Source organism: Capsicum annuum, chromosome 5 (assembly GCF_002878395.1).
Source record: "Capsicum annuum cultivar UCD-10X-F1 chromosome 5, UCD10Xv1.1, whole genome shotgun sequence".
In the NCBI taxonomy this organism is placed as follows: Eukaryota; Viridiplantae; Streptophyta; class Magnoliopsida; order Solanales; family Solanaceae; genus Capsicum; species Capsicum annuum.
Window position 1 is genome coordinate 128071566 of NC_061115.1, and position 22562 is coordinate 128094127.

Below are 22562 nucleotides of genomic sequence, written 5' to 3' on the forward strand. Positions count from 1 at the left end.
AAGTTGCTTATACTCCGGTAGTTAATAGGATGTCAATTCTACTTGGCAGCCAGAATATATTCTTGTTTGATCGACTCAAGACACAAAAATAAAATTTACTTATGAACTTGAAACAAAGAAGTTACTACGAGTTAAAAATGAGAAAAGCACACAAATAACGAAGACACGAAGAAACGGATTCAATAATTAATCTACAACTAAGTAGGTGATTACTAGTTGTTAATTAATTCTACAATCAAGACATAAAACTAATGAAACAATAAGATGAAACTAAGAATCTAAAATTTGAGCTCAAAAATATTGCGTGAACAGTAGCAGTGATGAAGTGGCAGCCACGTATTGGGTTGGTTTTATCAAGTGGTTATTCTCAAAGGTTCAAGTCTTGGTCAAAAATTAATTTAGATTGGTGGAATTTGTTTTAGGAGGGAAAATAAGTCTTGGAGCCTTTTTCAATTTTCAAGACTTGACTTTTTCTTGTACTTCTCCTTAAAACATGGACCCTTGTTTCATAGGAAAGTGGTTGAGAAGTGATGTAAAGTCTTTAGTGTGTAGGAAAAGTCTTTGAGTCACAAGTACTACACCTTGAAACTTGGATCTATATCTTGGAAGACTAACACAATACACACTCTTTTTCTTCAACTTCTAAGATCAACAACCACTTTTTTTCAACAATATATGGAGATAGTGAAGAACACCAAGAACACAAACTTTGAGTCTTGAAGTTCTAAGGTTCAAGTTGGATCTCCCAAACACTAACAACAACTTCCCAAGCTTAAATTCCAAAACACAATCTCCACAATACACGTTCAAAACTTGAACCAACAACAAATCACACGTTCAAGTCTCGAACCCGCAACAACAATCGGCCACACTTTGTTCACATTAATAACATCAATATTTCAAGCTCAAATCTAAGATATAGACTCAACGTGTTAGTAAGGAACAAAACTAACACTTAGAGACGACAAAGACAAGTAAAAATACTGGCCAATACACAACAAGAACACAATTTTCGACCAAGAATACAAAATGGACAGATTGCTATTTTTCTGGAATTTTTAGATTTCAACTTTTTTTTTAACAATTTTTTTTTCAACTAACAAGCCCAAGATTGATCTTGTGGGAACAAGATCAAGCCATGCTTTGATACCAAATGATACGAGAATGACAACAGAAACACGAAATCACACTCCAAATCAGTCCACTAATCTTAAGAATTCGAGGACCAAGACGGAGAACACACTCGGATTTGCTACCAACAACAAGAATACAAGATACAAGGGTGTATTTCAACACCAAAACAGCTATAAAACGTGATGAACAATATCAACAACAATAACATAAGTTTCGAATTCAATAAATGACCCAAAACAGTCCACTACACAAGATAACAACTACAAAAGTAAAGGATAGATAGTGAGACCAAGATTATTACAAGATTAAGAACTAAAGAGTGTATTAAACTCAAAAATCCCTAATGAATGTAATAATCAAAACCAAACTCTTACAGTGACCGCCAATGGAATCAACTCACCTCAAGATCCACCGTTTCCAAGCAAAGATTAATACTAGTTTTTCCAAGCCCTAACTAAGACTAAGTGTTCTACTCTCAAAAGAGAGAATTTTTAATGGTTCAATCTTTCATCTTTCATAAACTCGTGAAAATAAGACTAAAGGGGCCTATTTATAATATATTACAAATGAAGATAAAAAGACCACTTTGCCCTTAATGAGAGGGGCTGCCATGGTGCGTAAATACACCATATGTAATGTATAAAATACCCTTAATGAAGGGGAAGCCAAGGTATGTTATAACTTGAATGAATGGCGCCTTTTCAATATTTTCAAAAATCGAGTATGGTTCATACTTCAAGGCATGTGGTTCTCGGGTTAGCATCAATGTAAGCAACTAAGCAACCTTCCATACACGAGATTGCTTTAAGCCATGCTCAAAATGATCCTTTCTTACGTATCCTTGTGCTTTCGGGGTGACCAAGTCTTAAGCCTTTACATGTTGGCCTTCAAAGATGTCATCAAAAGCTAAGGTGGCCATTTGACTCGTATCAACCAACCACCTTCACCATCACAACCACCATTCACAATCATAATTGCTACTAATCATTATTTTCATCCGCTACTATATCTACCATCTCTATTATTTTAATTATATTCACTGCTATCACTATTGTCAATGCCAATGCCCACACCACTAACACCGCCACCATTATCAACTACTATCGGTCAATCCCAACTACTAACCAACTCATCTATCACAACTAATGCCACAGCTAATTACCACTAACACATCATTAACATCCACACATTCTTCGGCCACCACCACTACCACCATTGTCACCGGTGTCGCCACCTCTACCATCGGTTCAACCACCATCATCGCTTCAGTATATCTCTACTAATAATCATCTCCACCATCATAGCTAACAACATCTCCAACTACAACCAACACATTGTCAACCACCATTTATTCATTTTAAGCTTTCACAATCAACACCTCCAACTACTAACATTAACCAACTTCACATCGCTATCACTATCAATCGTCACCATCATAACAATCTCTACTATACCAAATATCTATACCATCACAACTATCATCACCAATATTACTAATCACGAACATCAGTCATTACCACCACCACCATCATTACAAACTATCTCCATTATTACTAACAAATATAAATACTTTTTTAAAATCAAATAATAAATTTATTGTATTAAATTAAATATTTTTCTAATATATAATTATTTTTTATTTGAATATATTTTTTATTATATGTGCAAATAAATAAATTTTGCATATTCAGTTATTGAAAAACAAATAGTCTTAACCTTTCAGTTTTTAGATCTAAAGACATCTTAATAATTCAAATATGCATTAAGATTCAGAACATCTGAATCTTAATAAAAACAAATGCAGCCTAAATTTGACGTTCCGGATGAGTTGGCGAAGTCAGATTTTCGAAAAAACATTGTTTTCAAAAAGTTGACCCCCGAAATCCGAAATCGCAATTTGCCAAATTGAGAATCGAAATGAGATTTAAAAGCAGTAAAATCACACCAAACATGCTAACATCCTAAAATCGGCATTTCGGATCTGCCGGCGAACTCATATTTTTCATTCGAGGCCGTTTCGATCAAATGTGGATCCTACACTCATATTTCCAATTTTCTAACTTTTCGATCAATAGGTCGAAATGAGCTCGGGTGCACCGGGACCCGAACCAAAGGTCTGCCTAGCCTAAAATTGATATTCCAGAGCTGCTGGCATAATCCGTTCAGTCATCTATTGCACAGATCAAAATATATTCTTATAAGTCTAAAATAAGGCTCTCGATGCCATCAAAAATCACAATATCGCATAAATGGTACTAAAATGCATCGAAAAATATGTCAATCACTCTTTCACCTCAAAAATATCATAATGCAACTATGGGGAAGGGTAAAATAGTCAAATAATATAAAATCATAAATTTCACATGTTTCATCAAATTTTTATATCGTTACAATTTTAGTAGCAAAAAGTGTCTAAAATACAAAATACAACTTGCTATTTTAGGTAATTATGAAATAGTTACTATGAATCTCCTAATTATGGGTTAAGTTTGCTACTTATGAAATTTTCCTAAATTTAACCCTTCACCATAAATAGGGGTGACAAAACTAACCCAAACCCATTTAACCCGTCTAATCCGCTCATGTTTTGATGGTTGGGTTAGAGTAATTTTGAAGGTGGACTGATTTGAGCTAATCCAAGTGGACTCATCATAAATCAACAATCCTAATGGCTTCATGATGATGCCCAACTTTGAGCCATAAAGATGTTTAATTCTAATGCTTATAGTTCTACTTTCAATATTTTTAATTTTTTTTAGTTGATTCAATCATATTTTTTTTCCGTCTTGAAATAATTATAGTAATAAATAATTTTTTTTCTTACATCATCCCCATATTCCTACACCACCCCAAAAATTAAATATTTTCTAAATTTAGTTTTTCTGAAAAAAAAAATCTTACCCTACCCACATCCCCTACAACGACCACGACCACTCAAAAATTTTTCTTGGCCCACCCCCTACCTTTACCCCTCCCCCCATCACTAACCCCTCCCTCCTGAAAAAAAATATTTTTTACATTTTTTATAAAATAATATTTTTTTTTCGTTTTTCCACCTCTCTTATCTTATTCGTTATAGTTTTGTGCTAAATATATATACAAATGCTTTATTAAATTTTTTTTAGTTTTCATATTTATTTTTTAGTTGAAAATAATAATATAATAATATGAATATAAATATAAAAAAAAATTAAAAAAATATCATCCCAACCTAAATTGCTACTAGAATGGTAACTTATTCAATGATGGATTAAGTTGGGCGGATTGGGCTATCTCATTGTTTTAGCCCATCTATATTTGGAATAGAATTGAACAATGACCCATTTGTTGTTTTAGCCCATTTTAACCCATTCAAATTCGAACCAAATCGCGTATTTGTCATCCTTACCCATAACACACTATTTGGATGGTGGTTTTTCATTATATGGGATGGTACGATTGCTAAGAGAATCATGTTTGTTTTTATTATTTCTTAAAATATATGGTATGGTGTGATTTAATTTCATGATTTAGTAACCATGAAAACCCGCATTTTATGTAACCACTGATTTGGTGGTATCCTATGGTTTGCTTATTTTTTTTTTTCAATTATTCCCTTGTTTAATATTATATAATCCGATTTTATCCTTTACCCTATATTATTTAACTTCACCTCCTAACTTGACCCCCACCTCACGAGCCACCAATCCTTCCCCCTCGCCCCACTCCGTCAATTTTTTTAAAAATTTCTTTTTTAGAAAATTTAAAATTTTTTTTCTTATCCCACCCCCTATCCTGAACCTAACCCCACCCCTTACAAAACCCCTACCTCATTTTTTTTTTTTTAAAATACATTTTAAAAGAATTTCAAAACTTTTTCTTATCCCACTCTCACGCACCCTACCCCTCCTCCACCACTTACCAACACCTATTCAATTTTTTTTTTAAAGTTTAAAAAAAAATTGTTACCCCACCAGCACTCCTACCAGACCCCCCCCCCCCCCCCCCCCAAAAAAAAAAAAAAGTTTTTAATTTATTTTTGAAAATTAATTTTTTTTCTTACTCCAACCCTACCCTCTATCCCCCACTCCACTACCCCATTCCCTTTTCTTATTTATTTTTATTATTTTGTGTTAAATATATATATTATTTTTATAAAATATTTTTCTATTTGCGTAACGAAAGTACGAAATAATTTGTTTTCCTAGGTTTCTTTTTTGTATTTCATACCAAACACGCTCGTAGAATACACAAATGATGCATTCAAACTTTGTACTTATCGTTGGTGGTCACGTTTCAAAACACCAAAAAGAAATGAAATTTGTTACTATAAAAAATAAATCCGATTACATTTATTTTGATCTAATCTTATATTGATTTTGTTAAATTTATATGAATTTAACAACTTAATATGTTTATATGACATAATTCGTGACAAATTAGCAGGAAGAGAATTATTTTATTAACAAATTGATAAATTTAACATTTATAATAATTAAGAATATTTTAGTAAATTTATCAATTACAATATAATATTATATCAAATAATAAAATTATTATTAAACAATAAAATAATACAATCCATTAAAACATTATATATTATAATATATTATACATTACAATATCATAAAACCATGACAAACCATCATCCAAATGAAGGGTGTATTTGGTATGAAGGAAAACATTTTCTTTTGGTTGGCTTATATGTTTTGGAAAATGTTTTTAAACCAACTTATTTTTCTTAAATTTAAGGAAAATGACTTCCCTTCAAAAAGTAGGAAAAATATTTTTCAAAACTCTCTTTCAACCTCACTTTAAAGTTGAAATGTTCATACAATTCTCAAAAAATAATATCTATATTTTATTAGAAAATTTGAACTTTTCTCTTACCCCTATCCTCCCTCCCCCTTACCAGCCCCCTCTTCCATCTCTCCCCCTCACCCCCAACCTAAAATAAATTAAATTTATTTTTTAAAAAATTTTAATTTTTTCTTCCCCCTTCCCCTTCACTCTCCTATCCCGACTCCCACCACCTAATAATCCCCCTTCCCCCCGCCAATTTTTAAATTTTCTTTTTAACAAAAAAAATTCTAAATCTTTTTTTACCCCACCCTACTACCTATTCTGACACCCCTATCCACCTGCCTACCAACCTCCTTCCCAAAAAGAATTTAATTTTTTAAAATTATTTTTTGAAAAAAGATTCTAAAATGTATTTTTACACTTTAACTAAACACTAAAATATATTTTTTGAATTTTTTTTTTCATTCACCAATCAAATACTAGAAAATATTTTCTATTCACTAACCAAATATAAAAAAAATAAATAATAAATCAACTTATTTTTCAGAAAAACATTTTCTAGCAAAATACTTTCGACGAAAAATATTTTTCTTCATACCAAACACACCCGAAGTGTAAATATATCCTTCCCATATTCCCCTACCCCCAGACCGCCACCCTACCATCTTCCGTATGACAAAAATCTAGCTGGCTGATCCTTGAAAAATCACGGATGACTACCAAATCACCATCCCGTGATTTACACTCGCTTCATATGCGCGTTTGACTCAGGAACTCCGACTCCTTAGATTGTTATTATTAGTAGTATAAAAAGCGACACTCTTTTAACCCCTTTACTTGCACCATACGGTCCTCCTATATTTTTCTTCCTCTTCTTCACCCCCGTTGGGCTATTTCGTTGGCTATCAAATTTTCCGGTGACGTAAGAAGAGATATGAAGATTTTTGTGAAAACTCTTAAAGGTTCTCACTTTGAAATCCATGTCAAAGCTCAAGACACGGTAGTTTTTCGACTTTTTCTTGATTATAAATGTTGTGGATATCCCAATAATTTTTTAAATTCATTTTGTTTTGTCTTTTTTTTGTTCGGAAATTATTGAGTTGAGGTTTGTTTTGATTTGTTGACGTAATTTGTGATGTATTATTAATGATTGATTTAGTCGGTTTATTCTGTAATTTGTGATTAGAATCCTAGTTAGGAGATTTTGAGGTTTGTGTTGAAGCGGTTTTGATTTTGATTTGAGTTATTTGTGTTAGGAGTTGCTGAATTTGTGTTTAATTGGGCATACATAGTGGATTGTCTTTGTCAAAAGTGTGCTCTAGTGTTTAATGAAGTGGATTGAGAATTGTGAGGCCTCAGGCTAAAATCATCCCAACAGAAACAAAAACACTATTTGCACGTTTGGCAATGTTTCATTGTGAAATTTGAAAAAAAATAGTTTTTGTTTTCAAAGTGATAAAAAATGATATTTGACAATTAGAGTTGTCTTTGGCCATGAATACAAATAGGAGTTGGTTTTTTCCATGAATATTTGAATATAAATAGTTGTTGTTTTTGAATGTTTGTGAGTAATTTGGATTGAAAAGTGATAACAACCTACTTTTGTTTTCGAATTCTTGAAAAATTTGGAATTTAACTTTTAGTTGTATTTCGGAATTTTCTGAAATTTTATGGCCAAACGTGTTTATGGGAGCTCAATTCCAAAAAATGTCAAAAATTGACATGGTCAAATGTCCCCTAGGTGATTTATTTTCATCCGTCTCAGCCTTGGTAGATAGAGTTACTTAATAGTGGGAGGTGGACGGTTATCCCGTAGAATTAGTCATTAGTCATGGTGCACATTTTTTAGGTGTTTTAACATTTGGTTGGGCTTTTTTAGTTGGTAGAGACTGCTTGCCAAGATATAGTCAGTTTAAAACCGGGATAAAGGAAGAGGGTGCAATAAGATGAAGGGAAATAGTCAAATTAACAATTATTTGAATTCTAAAGATTAGAGAGGATGGTTGCAGAGGGTCCATTTAGTGGAGTCAGTTTGGAATTAAAGGTGGTTGGGTTGGGTTGGGTTGAGTTGATATACTTTGATGAATCTTCTGAACAATACAGAATAGAGCTATGTTGCTCGGCCACCTTCAAAAACATCAATGGGCGCGTGTTGAATTCTCCAGATTCTTGGAGAATCCGATATGGGTGCGGCATCGAAAATGAAGAGTCTGCGCAACATAGGAATATAGCGGATGGATATCTTACTTAAAGAAAGAAAAGAAAAGAATAGAATAGGTGGATACAAAATATCCGGAGAATCTTTGTAACTTAGTTGGCTTCCGGAATTTTCACCTCGTTGCTGAGGGTTCGCTCCCCACCTTGTAACCCCCGCTAGTTTCCCCTTCCCCTTCCCCTATCCCCAATAGGGTTGGAATTAAGTTGTTGGGTTGATATATTCTTGGAAGCCAATGAAAGACATGGATGGTGTGGTTTTTTCTGAGGGGAGTAAAGAAGTTTTGACTTTTGCTACTATGGTTGAAGTTGCATGACATCCCTGATGAAGCTGTGAAGTTAGAACTGTTTCTGCTAATAAGGTTGAAGATGCACGACATCCTGTTGTAGTTTAGAAATTGGAACAATTTGGAAAACTAACCTTCAGTAGATTTTGTTACTTGTACTTTTTGACTAGTTTCTCACTTTTTAATTTGGTGGAGAAATATTGGTTTATTGTCAGTAATGTCTAGTTTTTGTTCCCTTTTTATCTGTTGACTTTATTGATTATTAGAAACTCAGGTGGTTTCTTCATATCTGTCCAAGTCTTGGTGGATAGAGTTACTCGGTTCTTCTGTTGGTGGGAGCTAGAAGGTACTCTTTGGAATTAATCCAGGCGCACACAAGCTAGTCTGGATACCTCGATATCAAAACAAAAAAAGCAAAACTGAAACACTTCTATGGGAATATATACAAAGAGAGGTTACTCTTCTCCTTTGTGAAGTTGTGAGATGGTCATGACGTGTCCATCATCGTAACCCAATGATGCTGGTGTTTAAAACTCGATAGCGAAAATCACATCTGTAGTCTTTCAAATATCTTTGGAGCAGAAATAACATGTGCAATAAATGTCAAAAACAAACCAATCCTGCGAATTAAATCAAGGAGTATCTAAAGGATTTTTGAGTACAAAAATCTGGGACAGCTTGAAAATAGAGCACAAAGATAATGCATAAATGAAGTCGCCACCACGAATTAATGTGGTTGGATCACCTCTACTGAAACTTAGTGAATGCCACAAAGTGCTAGAAGGACCTGTGTAGTGGAGTAAATGGCGAGCACAAGGACCAGTAGTATCATTGGCTTCATAATGTGTGGTACCTTCTAATTTTATAATTTGTGTGCTTCATAATGAAGATGTGCTTCATTTCTTGCTTTTGCTCCAGGCCTCATGGTGCATTTTTCACTTTTTTTTTGTTTTTTATTTTTGTTTGAGAAAGGTAACTTGAATTATAAACAGGGGAATACACAAATGGTACTCCAGTAATACTTACAACCAAAATCATAAAAGTGTTAAAAAAACTGCTATGAAATCATAAGAAATCTAAAATGCTAGGAATATCCTGTTTTTCCTGAGGATACTCATGTTTACACCAAAAATAGAGAAGGACCAGACACTTTTTTGTGTTTTCACCTTTAGTGACCCTGGTGCACTCTCTTCTCTTGATCAAACTCTTGGACAAAGATGTTTAGCTGGATTGAACTTATCTTAGAGATTTTAGCTCTTGTAATCTTTTCCCATTCGAACTTCAGATCATGCCGTACATTAATTGAAGGCTTGAATTTTCTGTTTTTTCTAGGTTGCCGATGTGAAGAAGAACATAGAAACAGTTCAGGGTTCAGATGTTTATCCTGCTGGCCAGTTGATGCTTATCCACCAGGGAAAAGTACTTAAAGATGGGACAACACTAGAAGAAAACAAAGTTGCTGAAAACAACTTTATAGTAGTAATGCTAACAAAGGTAAAGATGAGGTTTTTTCTTTTCTTTTCCCCCCAAATTTTCAGTGCTATTGGTATGTTGGATCCAAGTTTTAACACCATGTGCCAGTGTTGAAAGGCGCTCACCATAGCGCCTTTGGCGAGTGGCAAAACGATATCCAAAAGGCGCTAAATGGCGAGAGGCGACAATGGCGTCACCCTTTTTTTTCTTTTAAAAAGATCTGCCATCAGTTTAGGGTTTTATTTGCATTTGCACAAACTTTGGGCGACTTCTGGCATTTATTGAGTCACTTAAGTTCTAGACTTTTAGTATCTATTATCTACTTTTAGGTTTTGAATTGAAATATTTGCTAATATGTCATTGCTATTGAGATTTTGGTAATTTATATGTATAATCAGATATTTTAATTTTTTAGTATTAATTGACACCTCACTTCAAAAAGGCGAGCGCCGAGGCACTCGCCTCGCCCCGTGGCAAGGCAAACCTTTGTCGCTTTTTGTCGCCCTTCGCCATCCAAATCACTACCATGTGCAAAACACTGCCATCTGCAAGGTTCTCTTGCGGATAGAGAGGAATAAAAAGAGTCATTCATATCAATTCTTCTATTCTTTTTAATAGAAAAAATAAGGACTTGTCATTGATCATTTGATGTAGTATTCAATATGTATGTATGTTTACTCTTTTTCTTTTGAAGTTCTGATGTACAGATTCCGCTATCACTGGTTTTGACTCCTGTAGAATAGCTACCATTGAGTCTGCACTTGTCCTTTATTTTTCTGTACCTTTGTTTTAAGAGAAGTGGATTTCATTCAGGATTGCCTAGTTTGTAAATTTCATGTGTATTAGTTAATAACTAATACTAATGTATTTGGAGGATGAGTTATTGCACCTTTCAAATTAGTGTTATTTTAGAAACCATAATATGTTCAAGTTATTTATTTATTGGACTTATATAATGTATTGTGCATATAAGGGCACACAAATGGGTTAATAAAGGGCTTGGTGATTGTAGTTATTGTATTAAGGTTTCCCGTTGGATCTTTAGGTTCTTTACCAGCCTTTGGGAAACCCGCCCTCTCACTTAATGATCTGTATCCAAATTCACTCGTTAAACCATCTAAAAAGGTCCATTTGTAACCCATTGAGAGAGGGGCCACTAAAATGTGGGAAGTGCAAGAAACAATGCGTGAATGCCCCGGCGACAAAAAACCTGGAGTATAAAAAGTTCATTCAAACAATTAAAGGCGCGGTAAGACTCCAATTCTATTAGAAGGAGAGGGGGTCAAACCTTTTCTTAATAAGTAGTCAGCCTCACCAAAGGAAAAAAAGGTCGAAGTCAATAGGGGGCTTCTGGCGCAAAATGCGAATGAAGTGCTTTAATAAAGAAAGGCACAATTGAAGTGAAGGATTAAATTACATATGTCGTTCAGGACTAATTAACTATAGACCACTTTAAACTGAAACAACAATTAGAGGGTGTTTGGATTGGCTTACTTTAAGTGCTTTTGGGTTTCAAACTCTTTTTCTGTGTTTTGGGAAGATAAAAAGTGCTTTTAAGCACTTATTTTTTGGCCAAATAAGTACAAAAACAAGCCAAAAGTCAAAAGTTGGGTATTTCCAACTTGTGACTTTTAACCTTTAGTTTATAGGCTAGTTTTAAAAAGTCAATCCAAGCACCCTCTTAGATAGACAAGATTGAAAAAAAAAATACAATTTGGTGAAATATTTATTTCTAGCTCTTGCTCTCGGCAAGAAAAGCCTAGGGGTAATGAGATACATGCCTTAGCGCCTTGGTACATGCACAAAAGAGCCGCTTAAGTTAGGTGGAGCAACCTATTTCGCACCTAGCTTCAGGGGTTAACTATTCCTATAGTGTGTTTTTGTTGACATTATGTGTACTGAACCTGAATCAGCCAATTGAGTGACACGAAGGCTTAGATAATACCTATTGCTGAAGTGCATTACTTGTCCCAATACATATGGACATTCTTAAGTGAGTAATTAATCATCTTAAAAGTTCTCAATTTACGTATGCAAGTTGAGTTTGTTTATTTTTTGTTCGTCGTGTGATTATCTTGGAGGTTGAAGAGAAAAAGGGCCACACATTCGAGTCTGTTAGTAACTAATCATATTAAAAGTCCTCAATTTACATATGCAAGTTCAGTTTGTTTATTTTGTGTTCTTCGTTTGATTAGCATGGAGGTTGAAGAGAAACAGGGTCATACATTCAGTCGGTTGGAGATATAATCTGAAGTATGTTGCTGTAATTTAGTTTAATATTGAAGACAACACATTAGGTGTAAACTAAAGAGTCATTGAGTTATTTTGTGCGATTTATGTTGATTAGGATCTTTTGAAACAACTAGTATCTACGAACGTGCGTTGCAGTAATAAGATGTCCATTGTATTAAATAGCTACATAAAAGAAAGAAATTGTGTAAATGTAGTTGATGTAATAAAATAATGAAAGACAAGCATTTTGAACCAAAATACACAGTGTAAAGTAACATAACTTTTATTCTTGATGAAGAGCCTTGGAGTAACTGGTAAATTAGTTGCCATATGATCAGAAGGTCACGGGCTTAAGCCTTGGAACAAATTCTTGTAAAAATGCAAGGTAAGACTGCATAAAACAAATCCTTGTCGCCGAGCCCTTCCCCAAGCCCTGTGCATAGCGGGAGCTTTAGTGCATTGGGCTGTCATTTTTTTAATACTAACTCTTAGTCCTATTAGTTCAGGATATTGACTCGTTCAAAAAAGATTACATAATATGCTAATTCTGGTAATAGTATTGAATTTGCCACTTTGAAAACAGTTAATTTGAGTCCTTAATTACTCTCTCTCCGTTTAAAAAAGAATGATGTGTTTTGACTTGACACGGAGTTTAAGAAAATAAAGAAGAATTTTAAATCATGTGGTCTCAATCATGTCGCGTAGAAAGTTGTAATTAAAGTATTGCTAAAAAAGAAAAGAGATAATTCTTTTTGAAACGGATAAAAAGGAAAGTAGGTCATTCAATTTGAAATGGAGGGAATATTAAGTGTTAAAGACGTTAGGAATTGTTGGATTTTTTTTCCTTTATTGTCTTCTTTTTATCTTGTGACAAATATTATAATCATTCGTGTCTCAAATTTGAATATACAAAGCTCTAGCTTTGTCCAAATTGAAGTAGCGACTAAGAGCATGTTTGATTGGGCTAATTTATGGCTTATGATTTTTTTTAAAAGGAACGGCAATAAGGGAGTATCTAATGGAACCAGAAATCCCAGATGTTAGGGAAAAACTAGTTATATTTTAGCTTATATTGAATCAGAACTTGTCATGTTATATTTTTAAAGGAAATTAAAAATACACGATAATAATAACATTTAACTAATATATAGCTAGTTTAGGTCATTTTGGTAGCTAATGATGGAAAAGAAGATTAATTTACCTAAATTAATACGTTAAAAACATAAATTAATAAATCACGCCTTATTACGTGATTTAAGTTTTAGTTGTAATAGGATTAAGTAGGTCCCTAATTAAAGATTCCTAATGCTTTTTAGCAAAAAAGAGAAACTTAATCCTTATACAAAATTACATTTATATCTATGAGTACGTTTTCAGATGAAGGAAATTATAACTTAAAAAGGCAAATAATTCAGTCAACTTTTAGCGGATATTTTGGTCAACCATCTTATATAATAATAGTATGATAATCTTGAAAACCATCTTATGAAAGATAAATTGTACAACAGTAAGCACTAAGCAGGTCATCTGAATGTGGATGCAGTACTTGATATCACGGGATAAGAATGTTGAGTTCAATGTGTGTACAATGGATTCAATTCGATTGTTTCTGTTAAATAGTTGCTTTACGATTGCATTTTCTCATACCCTACATGTAAATGTAACTTTAACAGGAGACCTACAGAAGTGAAAACCAGTGGAAATTGTTTGTGGTCTCAGGGAATTTATTTTTATCACTGCTCATTATATATCATTTTGCGCTCTTATGTTGCATGGTTCCGCCATTTGTGTTGAATACCCATGCCAAACAGTTGTGACACAAGTGTCAGTAATTGCTGCATATTCTTCAAGATACACTAAAATTATCAAAAATAGTGCATACCTACCCTGTTTTGGATGCATGCATAACTATAAACAAGTCCATGTATCACAATTTTTTAAAATAAATGTCTCATATGTTTGTACGGGTCAAAACTTCGGGAATATAAGTTATGACATTCAGAGAAATTTGATACTATATTTGTTTTTGTAACTTTAGTTTGTTATCTTCTTTTGCATGGAACTTTAGAGTAAGAGCTCATCTGGAGAAAGTTCAGCAACGTCAGCTGCAGCAACAACTAAGGTTTGCCCTCTGATAGCAATTTAGTTGTCTTTAATTGGTCTTGCATTTGCCCTGTTTTTTATCCAAGGTTGATAAAGCTCAAATCTAACACTTTAGGTCATATTGATTGAGGAAGTGACAAAATCTGGATTACTTGCAGTACTATGGGGAGCTGAGTATTTAATCCCGAAAAGGCAATGCACACTAGAAAAACTTTGCCTCCTAAATTTTTCTTTGATATGTTTTGATAACAACGAGGATTGGGGAGATCCCAAATTTAGAATTGAATACTTAAAGTGCGGAAGCAAACATGGAAAGAATCTGAAAACTAGAAAGAAAAATATGGGAAATTCGAAGGAACAACCTAGCAATTTCCAATAATGCAATGTTCTAAAGCCTTGACAAGATCCAAGTAACAACGAATTGGCTATTAGATGAATCAAATGCCTTTACCTTGGAAAATAATCAAATTTATAATCGGATATTGACCGCTTCGTGAGTAACTTTCGACAACAATTAGTATGAGTACTTTCTTAAGAAACCAATGATATCAAAAACCTCAATTATCTTACTAGCTATATAAGTGAAAAAGTGATTTTAAATACTATATACAACAGTATGAACACCTTTGCCACAACTAATCAAATTAGCCCAATGTCCAAGACCCTATTTTTAGGTGCCCAATCACCCAGGTGCACGGGTTCGAATCTTGTTAGGTTTTCTTTAAAGATTTTTTGGATTTAATAGAAACTTTAATGTTTTGATAGTTTAAATGCACCTACATTTTGTTTCTTTTTTTTTTTTTTTTTGAAAGAGCCTACTTTTTATTGAATACCTGGTTTTCTTTCCTTCTAAAAAACCCAAAATCATTACGAATTTCCAATGATTGTCTTTTTCTTTTTTCTCATTTAATTTTGTAAATAGATAAATCTTATTAAAATTTGTAGTTTGGTTTCAAAAATTTTAATGTCATGTTTAAGTTTTGAATAACACAGTAATAGAATGCATTCATTACTATGATACGATACAAGTATACCTTTGGTTTCAAATATATATATATATATATATATTCTTCAAATTTACTTTTTTTTTTTTTGGAAAAAAAGGATTTTTTAAAATGCAAAATCGACCTCTGGAGGTGGGTATGTTTTCAAATAAACTTTTAAAAACCGGACATCTAGATGTCGATATTTTTTTTTGCGGCATAACAATTTAAAAAATCGACCAAGTGAGGTAATTTTTTTTAAAATTAAATATTATCTTTTTTAGAATCGACCTCAGGAGGACAATTTTTGCCAGCTTTTAGTAGTATGCACCCATTCATAAAAAATAATGATTTACCTATTTAAAGTTTGAACACCCTTTTTGAAATTCTGGCCACGCCACTGCATTTTATGTCACACCAATTAAATCCTTAGCAGTGTTGTCAAAGGCGAGCTTAAAGCCCTAAAGCGAGCCTCTAAACGTGTTGACCGCTTCACCTCGCTTAATGTGCGGTTTAGTGTCGTGATCAAGGTTCTAAGACACTTTTCTTTGCCAATGAGCCTCTCTGAAGAGGCGACACTGAACAATTGATATTTTACTTTATCGTAATTTCTTTTTTCAATTTCTTTGTTCTCTCTCTCACACACACACACACACATATATATATATATTCTTTTTTTTTTTTGAAATTGGTAATGTTGTATGATATGCTAAAGACCTCCAAAAAAGGATCACAACAAGTAGTAAATCTAAATACAAGGATCCTAGCATATCTACTAGCTGTTCTACTTCATCTATACCTTCCTCTTTACACCAAAAACACAAACATACATGCATTTCTCGTTTACTTTCTGTATGGAGTTAGATTTGTTCTTTGTTCATATATTTGTTATTCATGCTTATAATTATTAGTCTTGGACTAGACACATATATTTGTGTTTTTCTTCCTTTCCGCTTCTTTTCCTTGAAGCCCACACATCATTTGCGCTTAAGGTGCCGATGGACCTTAGAGATCTCTTGTGCGTTTTTCTTTTGATACACTGACCCTTAGGGTTGTTTCGACCGGAGGTTATGTAGGGATCCAAAGTGTGATGGTTGTAATGCTGGGATTAATAATGCATTGATTAGCTATTTAAGGATTGTAATGCTGGGAATATTTCTTGTGGAATGGGTAGTTTGACATATTACAAATTAGCATACACGCTCACACGGTATAATATAAGATATAGGTTTACTTTTTGAAGGGGATAAAAATTCTTGACTTCTATGAATGTTATTTTGTCATTTTAATGTTTTTAATCCATGTTATGATGAGTACTTGAACTCTTATCCCACATTTGAGTCAGCATAATAATCCCTCTGTTTCAATCTAAGTATCTCAGATTGACTAGGCACAAAACCTCTAAAAAAAGTTGACTAGGCACGACTTCCTTGAGAAAGTAAGTGAGATTTTTGAATCTTGTTAAGGCCACAAGATTTGCATAATGTACTAAAATGCCCTTTTGAGTCTTGTGGTTATAATAATTAAGCAATGTAGGATGCTGGAATTAAAGAGATGCCAAATAGAGAAAGAAGTATTTTTTGTTAAGCAAGCTAAAAAGGAAAGTAAGATGCTTATATTGAAACGAAGGAAGTACTTAGATTTCGACATAACTTATGTAGGTATCTTATGAGGAAAACAAAACTAGTAACCAATCTTTGTACATAAGAACACTCGATTTAATGTAAGGATTGATTCCCTTCAAGCCCCCAACCAAGTGTCACCTTAGTAATTAAGATTATGTGTCACATCGCTGCAGAGACAAAAACACCAGGTGATTCTTTCCATCAGGCCTGTCTTAGCCTTGGTGGATAGAGTTACCTGATATTTATTGCTGGTGGGAGGTGGCGGATATCTCGTGGATTTAGTCGAGGTGTGCGAAAGTTGTCCTGGACACCATAGTTATCAAAAAAGAAATTAACATTATGCGAGTGAAAAGTGGTCTCTCCTTCATTTGCCATGGCTGAGCAGTTCGACTATTGAGGTTTTATATGTCAGAAATGAGTTCGATTCTATAAAGTATGAAAGGATACTTTGACTTCGATCACCAGGATGAGTCTAGCCCGTTCTTGGTTATGGTTAATGTCGATATCGTTATGGAAAGCATTTTCATAAATAGTTTAATTTGCAGGGAAGTGTGAAAGCCGCTGCCTTCTGCATCTGCCCATGCCCTTACTATAATGATGTTACTTCTCTAACGAGTTCATTTCTATTAAAGTGATATTTGATTTTGGACTTGTAGACACCACAGTCAAGTACCCCAGCTCCTAGTTCAACTCTTGCATCTGCATCTGCTCAAGTCCCCGTTGCATCGTGAGTTTTCCTTCTTCAATATCATATTTTCTCAAACACTTTTTTCCACTTCTGCATCATTTTATATGGCCGTGCAATTTGGGGGTTCGCCCTACTGTTCCAATTAGCAATGGCATCGCGATGTATTAATTTGGTCCATTGAGATATAATAGCTGATGAGCTTTAGTAGGCGTTTGGCCAGGAAAACCAAAAAAAAAAATTCACTTTATTTGGAATTTTGAAAGTTGGAATTGGAATTGTGTTTGACCTTTGTTTTTGCAATAAAAAAAATAAAATTTCAATACATTTTCTCAAAAATATAAAATCTGATGTAAAAATAAAATATAATTTAAATGGGGTTATTTTATGAAAATAAAAATTCAGGATTTTTTTCTTTAAAAAAAATTATAAAGTGAAAAAAGTAAAAGTCAAAATAGTGAAAACAAGTATTGGGCTGTTTTCTAAATCTCAAATACAACTTCAAGTTGTATTTGCCTATTTGGTATTTTTATGGCCAAACAATGATTTTTATATAAAGTGTGAACAACCCATGGCCCAACGGCTTCTTAGACATCCAGGTGTGAACAACCCATGGCCCAACGGCTTCTTAGACATCCAGGTGCTTGTGGTGTGGGAGGATAACATTGGGTATTGTTGTTGTTGAGCTTAAGACATCCAGGTGATGATGACTATAAATGTGTTTGAAGAATGAAGACTCATAACAATGTTGTGATTAAACATGATGAGACGTTCATATTCCTCTCATAAGATTTTTAAATATTATTTATGAAAATTACTCTCTCGACGATATTTGGCCGTGCATTGAGCTTAAGAAAGAAAGACTTTTGGCACATATTGAAATTACAGTTGGCACTTGTCTTAGAAATGCTATGACATTTTTGTGGATATGCATATCATTATTGTAATGGGAAGTATGAAGTGAGAGATTCTAAATTTAGGCAGGTGTTTGTATGCTTCAAAAAAATATAGGAAGGCATTTTTGTGGATATGCATATCATTATTGTAATGGAAAGTATGAAGTGAGAGATTCTAAATATAGGCAGGTGTTTGTATGCTTTAAAAAATATAGGAAGGTGTTTTTCTTTTTGGAACAGACTAAATCGTAAAGAGTGACATATAAAATGAATATGAGGGAATAATAAATTAATAAAAATATTATGGCTATCAGAATTTAGATTTTAATAAATTAATAAAAATATTATGGCTATCAGAATTTAGATTTAACATTCGGATATAGTGTTTGTTTCAAATCACACTCCATGAACCCTTTTTTATTTTGTTTTATCTATCCATTAACCTTTATGGGAAGAGGAAAAGCATTTCATATTCCTTACTTGCTGGCTTGCTATTTTTCAGGCCTGCGGCAGCTCCCTCCCCAGCGCCAGCCTTAGCTTCTGCCCCTGCTCCTGCATCCACAGCTGTGTAAGTATATTCTTCAAGAAACACATTCTCCTTGCCTATTCTGCTAAATTGCAAGATCTCTTTTAAGTAAATGATCTATTTATATGCCAGGCCAGGATCTGATGTCTATGGTCAAGCTGCTTCAAGCTTGGTTGCTGGTAACAACCTTGATGGAGCAATTCAGCAGATTCTTGACATGGGTGGTGGAACGTGGGAAAGGGAGACAGTTGTTCGAGCCCTACGGGCAGCTTTTAACAATCCCGAGAGGGCTGTCGAATACTTGTACTCTGTAAGTTTGTAGCCATATAGAAATTCTTGGTTTAATTAGCTATTAATTTCTATTTGTGTCTAATTTTGTTTGCATCGAACTTTTGATGTATGGTGGTAGCTTTAAGATTTGCTCGAATACCTCATATTGCTGGTTATATCTAATGGCTCATCAAGTTCTTAAATTCTGTTTAACAGGGTATCCCCAAGACGGCAGAGGTACCTCCTGTTAGCGGAAGCCCACCCAGCATGCATGCAGGGAATCAGCCGGCTCAGCCTCAACCTGCAGCACATCCAGCACCTATTCCTGCAGGCGGGCCCAATGCAGATCCTTTGAATCTCTTTCCTCAGGTAGACAGTTTATTTTATGTTTTTATTCTTGTTCTCTGGGGGAATGGCTGGGATGAATTATTTTAGGATAAGTTTTTGATGTGATGTTGCGTCTTAATAAAAATTAATGTCCGAAGGCCAAATTGCCTTAAAATGTTTACACACAATAATAATGATAATTTAAAGTTATTTATTAGTATGAATGAGTTGTTTAATGTCAAATGTTTTTGGTAAAAAGTACATATATATATATATATATATATTTTTTTTTTTTTCTTCCCTTTTTAGATATAAATTTTGTATGTATTTTATAATCTTCAATATTATTCTACTATTAAAGTTTTTTGGGTTCTCAAAATTTTGGGACCTAAAGCAAACACTTTACTAACCTTACTGTTGAGTCATCCTTGTGTTCATGCAGGGTCTTCCCAGTGTGGGATCTAATATTGCTGGTGCGAACACCTTAGACTTTCTAAGGAACAGTCAACAGGTATGCTGTGTGACATTTTCTTGACCTTCACTACATGCATTTTCCTTCCTCAGAGTTCTGGAAAATTCATTTTAGCGAAGTTCATCTAAATTATTGTCATTCTCAGTTCCAAGCTTTACGGGCAATGGTTCAGGCCAATCCACAAATTTTGCAGGTTTCACTCCTTACAGAAATAATCTGTCTTTTGAGTTTGTCTCTTGTTTGGACTACCTGGAAAAATTTGTGTAGATTCTCTTTTCATTCTTTTCTTTGTTGGCAGCCCATGCTTCAGGAGCTAGGCAAGCAGAATCCCCACCTAATGAGGCTTATACAGGAGCACCAGGCTGATTTTCTTCGCCTTATCAATGAGCCTGTTGAAGGAGGAGAAGGGTATGTTTACTCTTCAGCTTTCAATGACTCTCATACAAGGCTATGCTAGTACTGATTCATGTTTTCCCTATTTGATATCAGCAACAATATATTGGGCCAGCTTGCAGCCGCAATGCCACAGGCTATATCCGTAACACCCGAAGAGCGTGAAGCCATAGAACGTGTAAGTGATCAGTGACATGGTGGTTGTGTATTTGTGTATCTATTTGCTTTGTTCCCTTATTTGAGAACTTGTTTGTCTTTTTTTCTCCTCTTTTTGCAGCTTGAGCAAATGGGCTTTGATCATGACCTTGTACTGGAGGTTTTCTTTGCCTGCAACAAAAATGAGGAGCTCGCTGCTAACTACCTTTTAGATCACATGCACGAGTTTGAAGAGTGAAAATAGGGGTTGAATGGATATGTTGTGTAGCTTCCTTTGCTGCCTCCCTCTCTTGGCCCCACGACAAAAATAAGTTTCATTTATGTTGTGGGTTCTACGCTATTCGAGTTCTGGAGAGGGGTGAGCTGGAAAGGCATAACTAGTTATCATGTTTTTCTTTCTTCTCTTCTTCCAGTGTCGGTTTGTACCCCATTGGGATTGTCTTTATACATAGTTTGTCAGTTCTCCTCCCCCCTCCCTCCCTCCCACCCCCCCACCCCCCCACCCTCCAACCAAAAAAAAAAAAAATCCTTCCCTTTGTGGAAACTCAACTGTTTGACCCAGGGATAACCTTTTCAATGTGGATGATCAGAAGCTATTGTTATTTGCATGCATTTCCATTTTCAATTCTGAGGTGTTCTGGTTTTTGTTGCTTGATGACTCACCGTCTCCTCTCTCGGTTTGTTTGGAGATGATTGATGAACAAAAAAGAATTATGGTTAAATTTGATGTTGGATCTGTAAGCTAGCCAAACGTAGTGCCAGAATGGAGCTAATATTTGAGATCCAGCTCCATCTGGTGATTATAGCGAAAGGGTTATCTTGTACTTGATGCTCAACTTAGAAAGTGTTTTCTCAAATAGTAGAAGTAATTTTTCAAATATCATGGAGAAGGTAAAAGTTCAGCTTCTTTCAAAAAGGCGAAAATATAACAACAATACAGCTTGTGCAATTTCATAGATGGGAACTGGGAGGATAGGGTGAATGTACTTACCTCAAGGGAGAAGAGACTCTTTTCATGAGAGACCCTTGGGTTGGGTTGCACACATTAAAGCAGCTTACGAAGAAAAATACAGAAGATATAACAAATAATAGGAAAATATTACGCAAAATTCAACAAACAAGGAATAATAACAATATGCAAATTGTGCATAACCAAAGCATTGGAAATCACGGTAACAGAGATTATTGTGCAAGAAATTATGAGAATAGTGCTAGTACTATTGGTATGTACGGCGAAAAAGGTAAGTGCACCAAACTGCAACTAAACCTATCTCGTAGAAAAGCGAGCCAAAACTTACTACCACTAAACCTATCTCGTAGAAAAGCGAGCCAAAACTTACCTACTCTATCTTGATATGCGACCACCATTACCTCCAATCAAAAGGTCATGTTCGTTTTAGATATGTCATGGTCATGTCTGAAAACCTCTCTTGATACTTTTTTAGCCTATCTATATCCCTTCTTAAACTAACCACAACCAACCTCTTCACTCGGACATTTGTGCATCTCCTTTGCTCGAATCATCTTAGTGTCGCTTCCCCCATCTATTTCACCATGGATGTCGCTCCAACTTTATCCCCAAATCCTCATTCCTAATCTTATCTTTACTAGTATGCCTACTCATCTACCTTAGCATCTTCATTTTCACCGCTCTCTTCTTTTGAACATAAGAGTTCTTAACTGACCAACACTTTGCCCCATAGAATAGAATCAATCTAACCACCAATCTGTAGAACTTTCTTTTTAAATTTTGATGATACATTCTTATCACACAAGACATCGGAGGTGAACCTCCATTTCATCCATCCTACATCAAAATGATATGTGATACTATCATCAATCTCCCAATGTTTTGAATTAAAGATTCATGACACGTGAAACTTCCTCTTTTGGGGATCGTCTATATAAACCTCACCTCCATGTCAACGTTTTGACACATCACTGAAGTGACACTCGAGGTATTCGGTTTTGTCTTTCTCAACTTGAATATTTTAGACTCCAGTT

At 34.4% G+C, this 22562-nt stretch overlaps 1 protein-coding gene across 1 annotated transcript; it reads left to right on the forward strand.

Annotated features, from left to right (window-relative positions):
• The first annotated feature begins 6520 nt into the window (after positions 1-6520).
• LOC107870806 (ubiquitin receptor RAD23d) lies at positions 6521-21183 on the forward strand. The gene is made up of 12 exons (XM_016717454.2): positions 6521-6916; positions 9750-9911; positions 14191-14244; positions 17490-17560; positions 18917-18982; positions 19073-19250; positions 19427-19579; positions 19980-20048; positions 20155-20202; positions 20308-20417; positions 20499-20580; positions 20680-21183. The coding sequence occupies exons 1-12, from the start codon at positions 6851-6853 to the stop codon at positions 20794-20796; spliced, it is 1176 nt and encodes a 391-aa protein (XP_016572940.1). The 5' UTR covers positions 6521-6850; the 3' UTR covers positions 20797-21183.
• The last annotated feature ends 1379 nt before the right edge of the window (positions 21184-22562 follow it).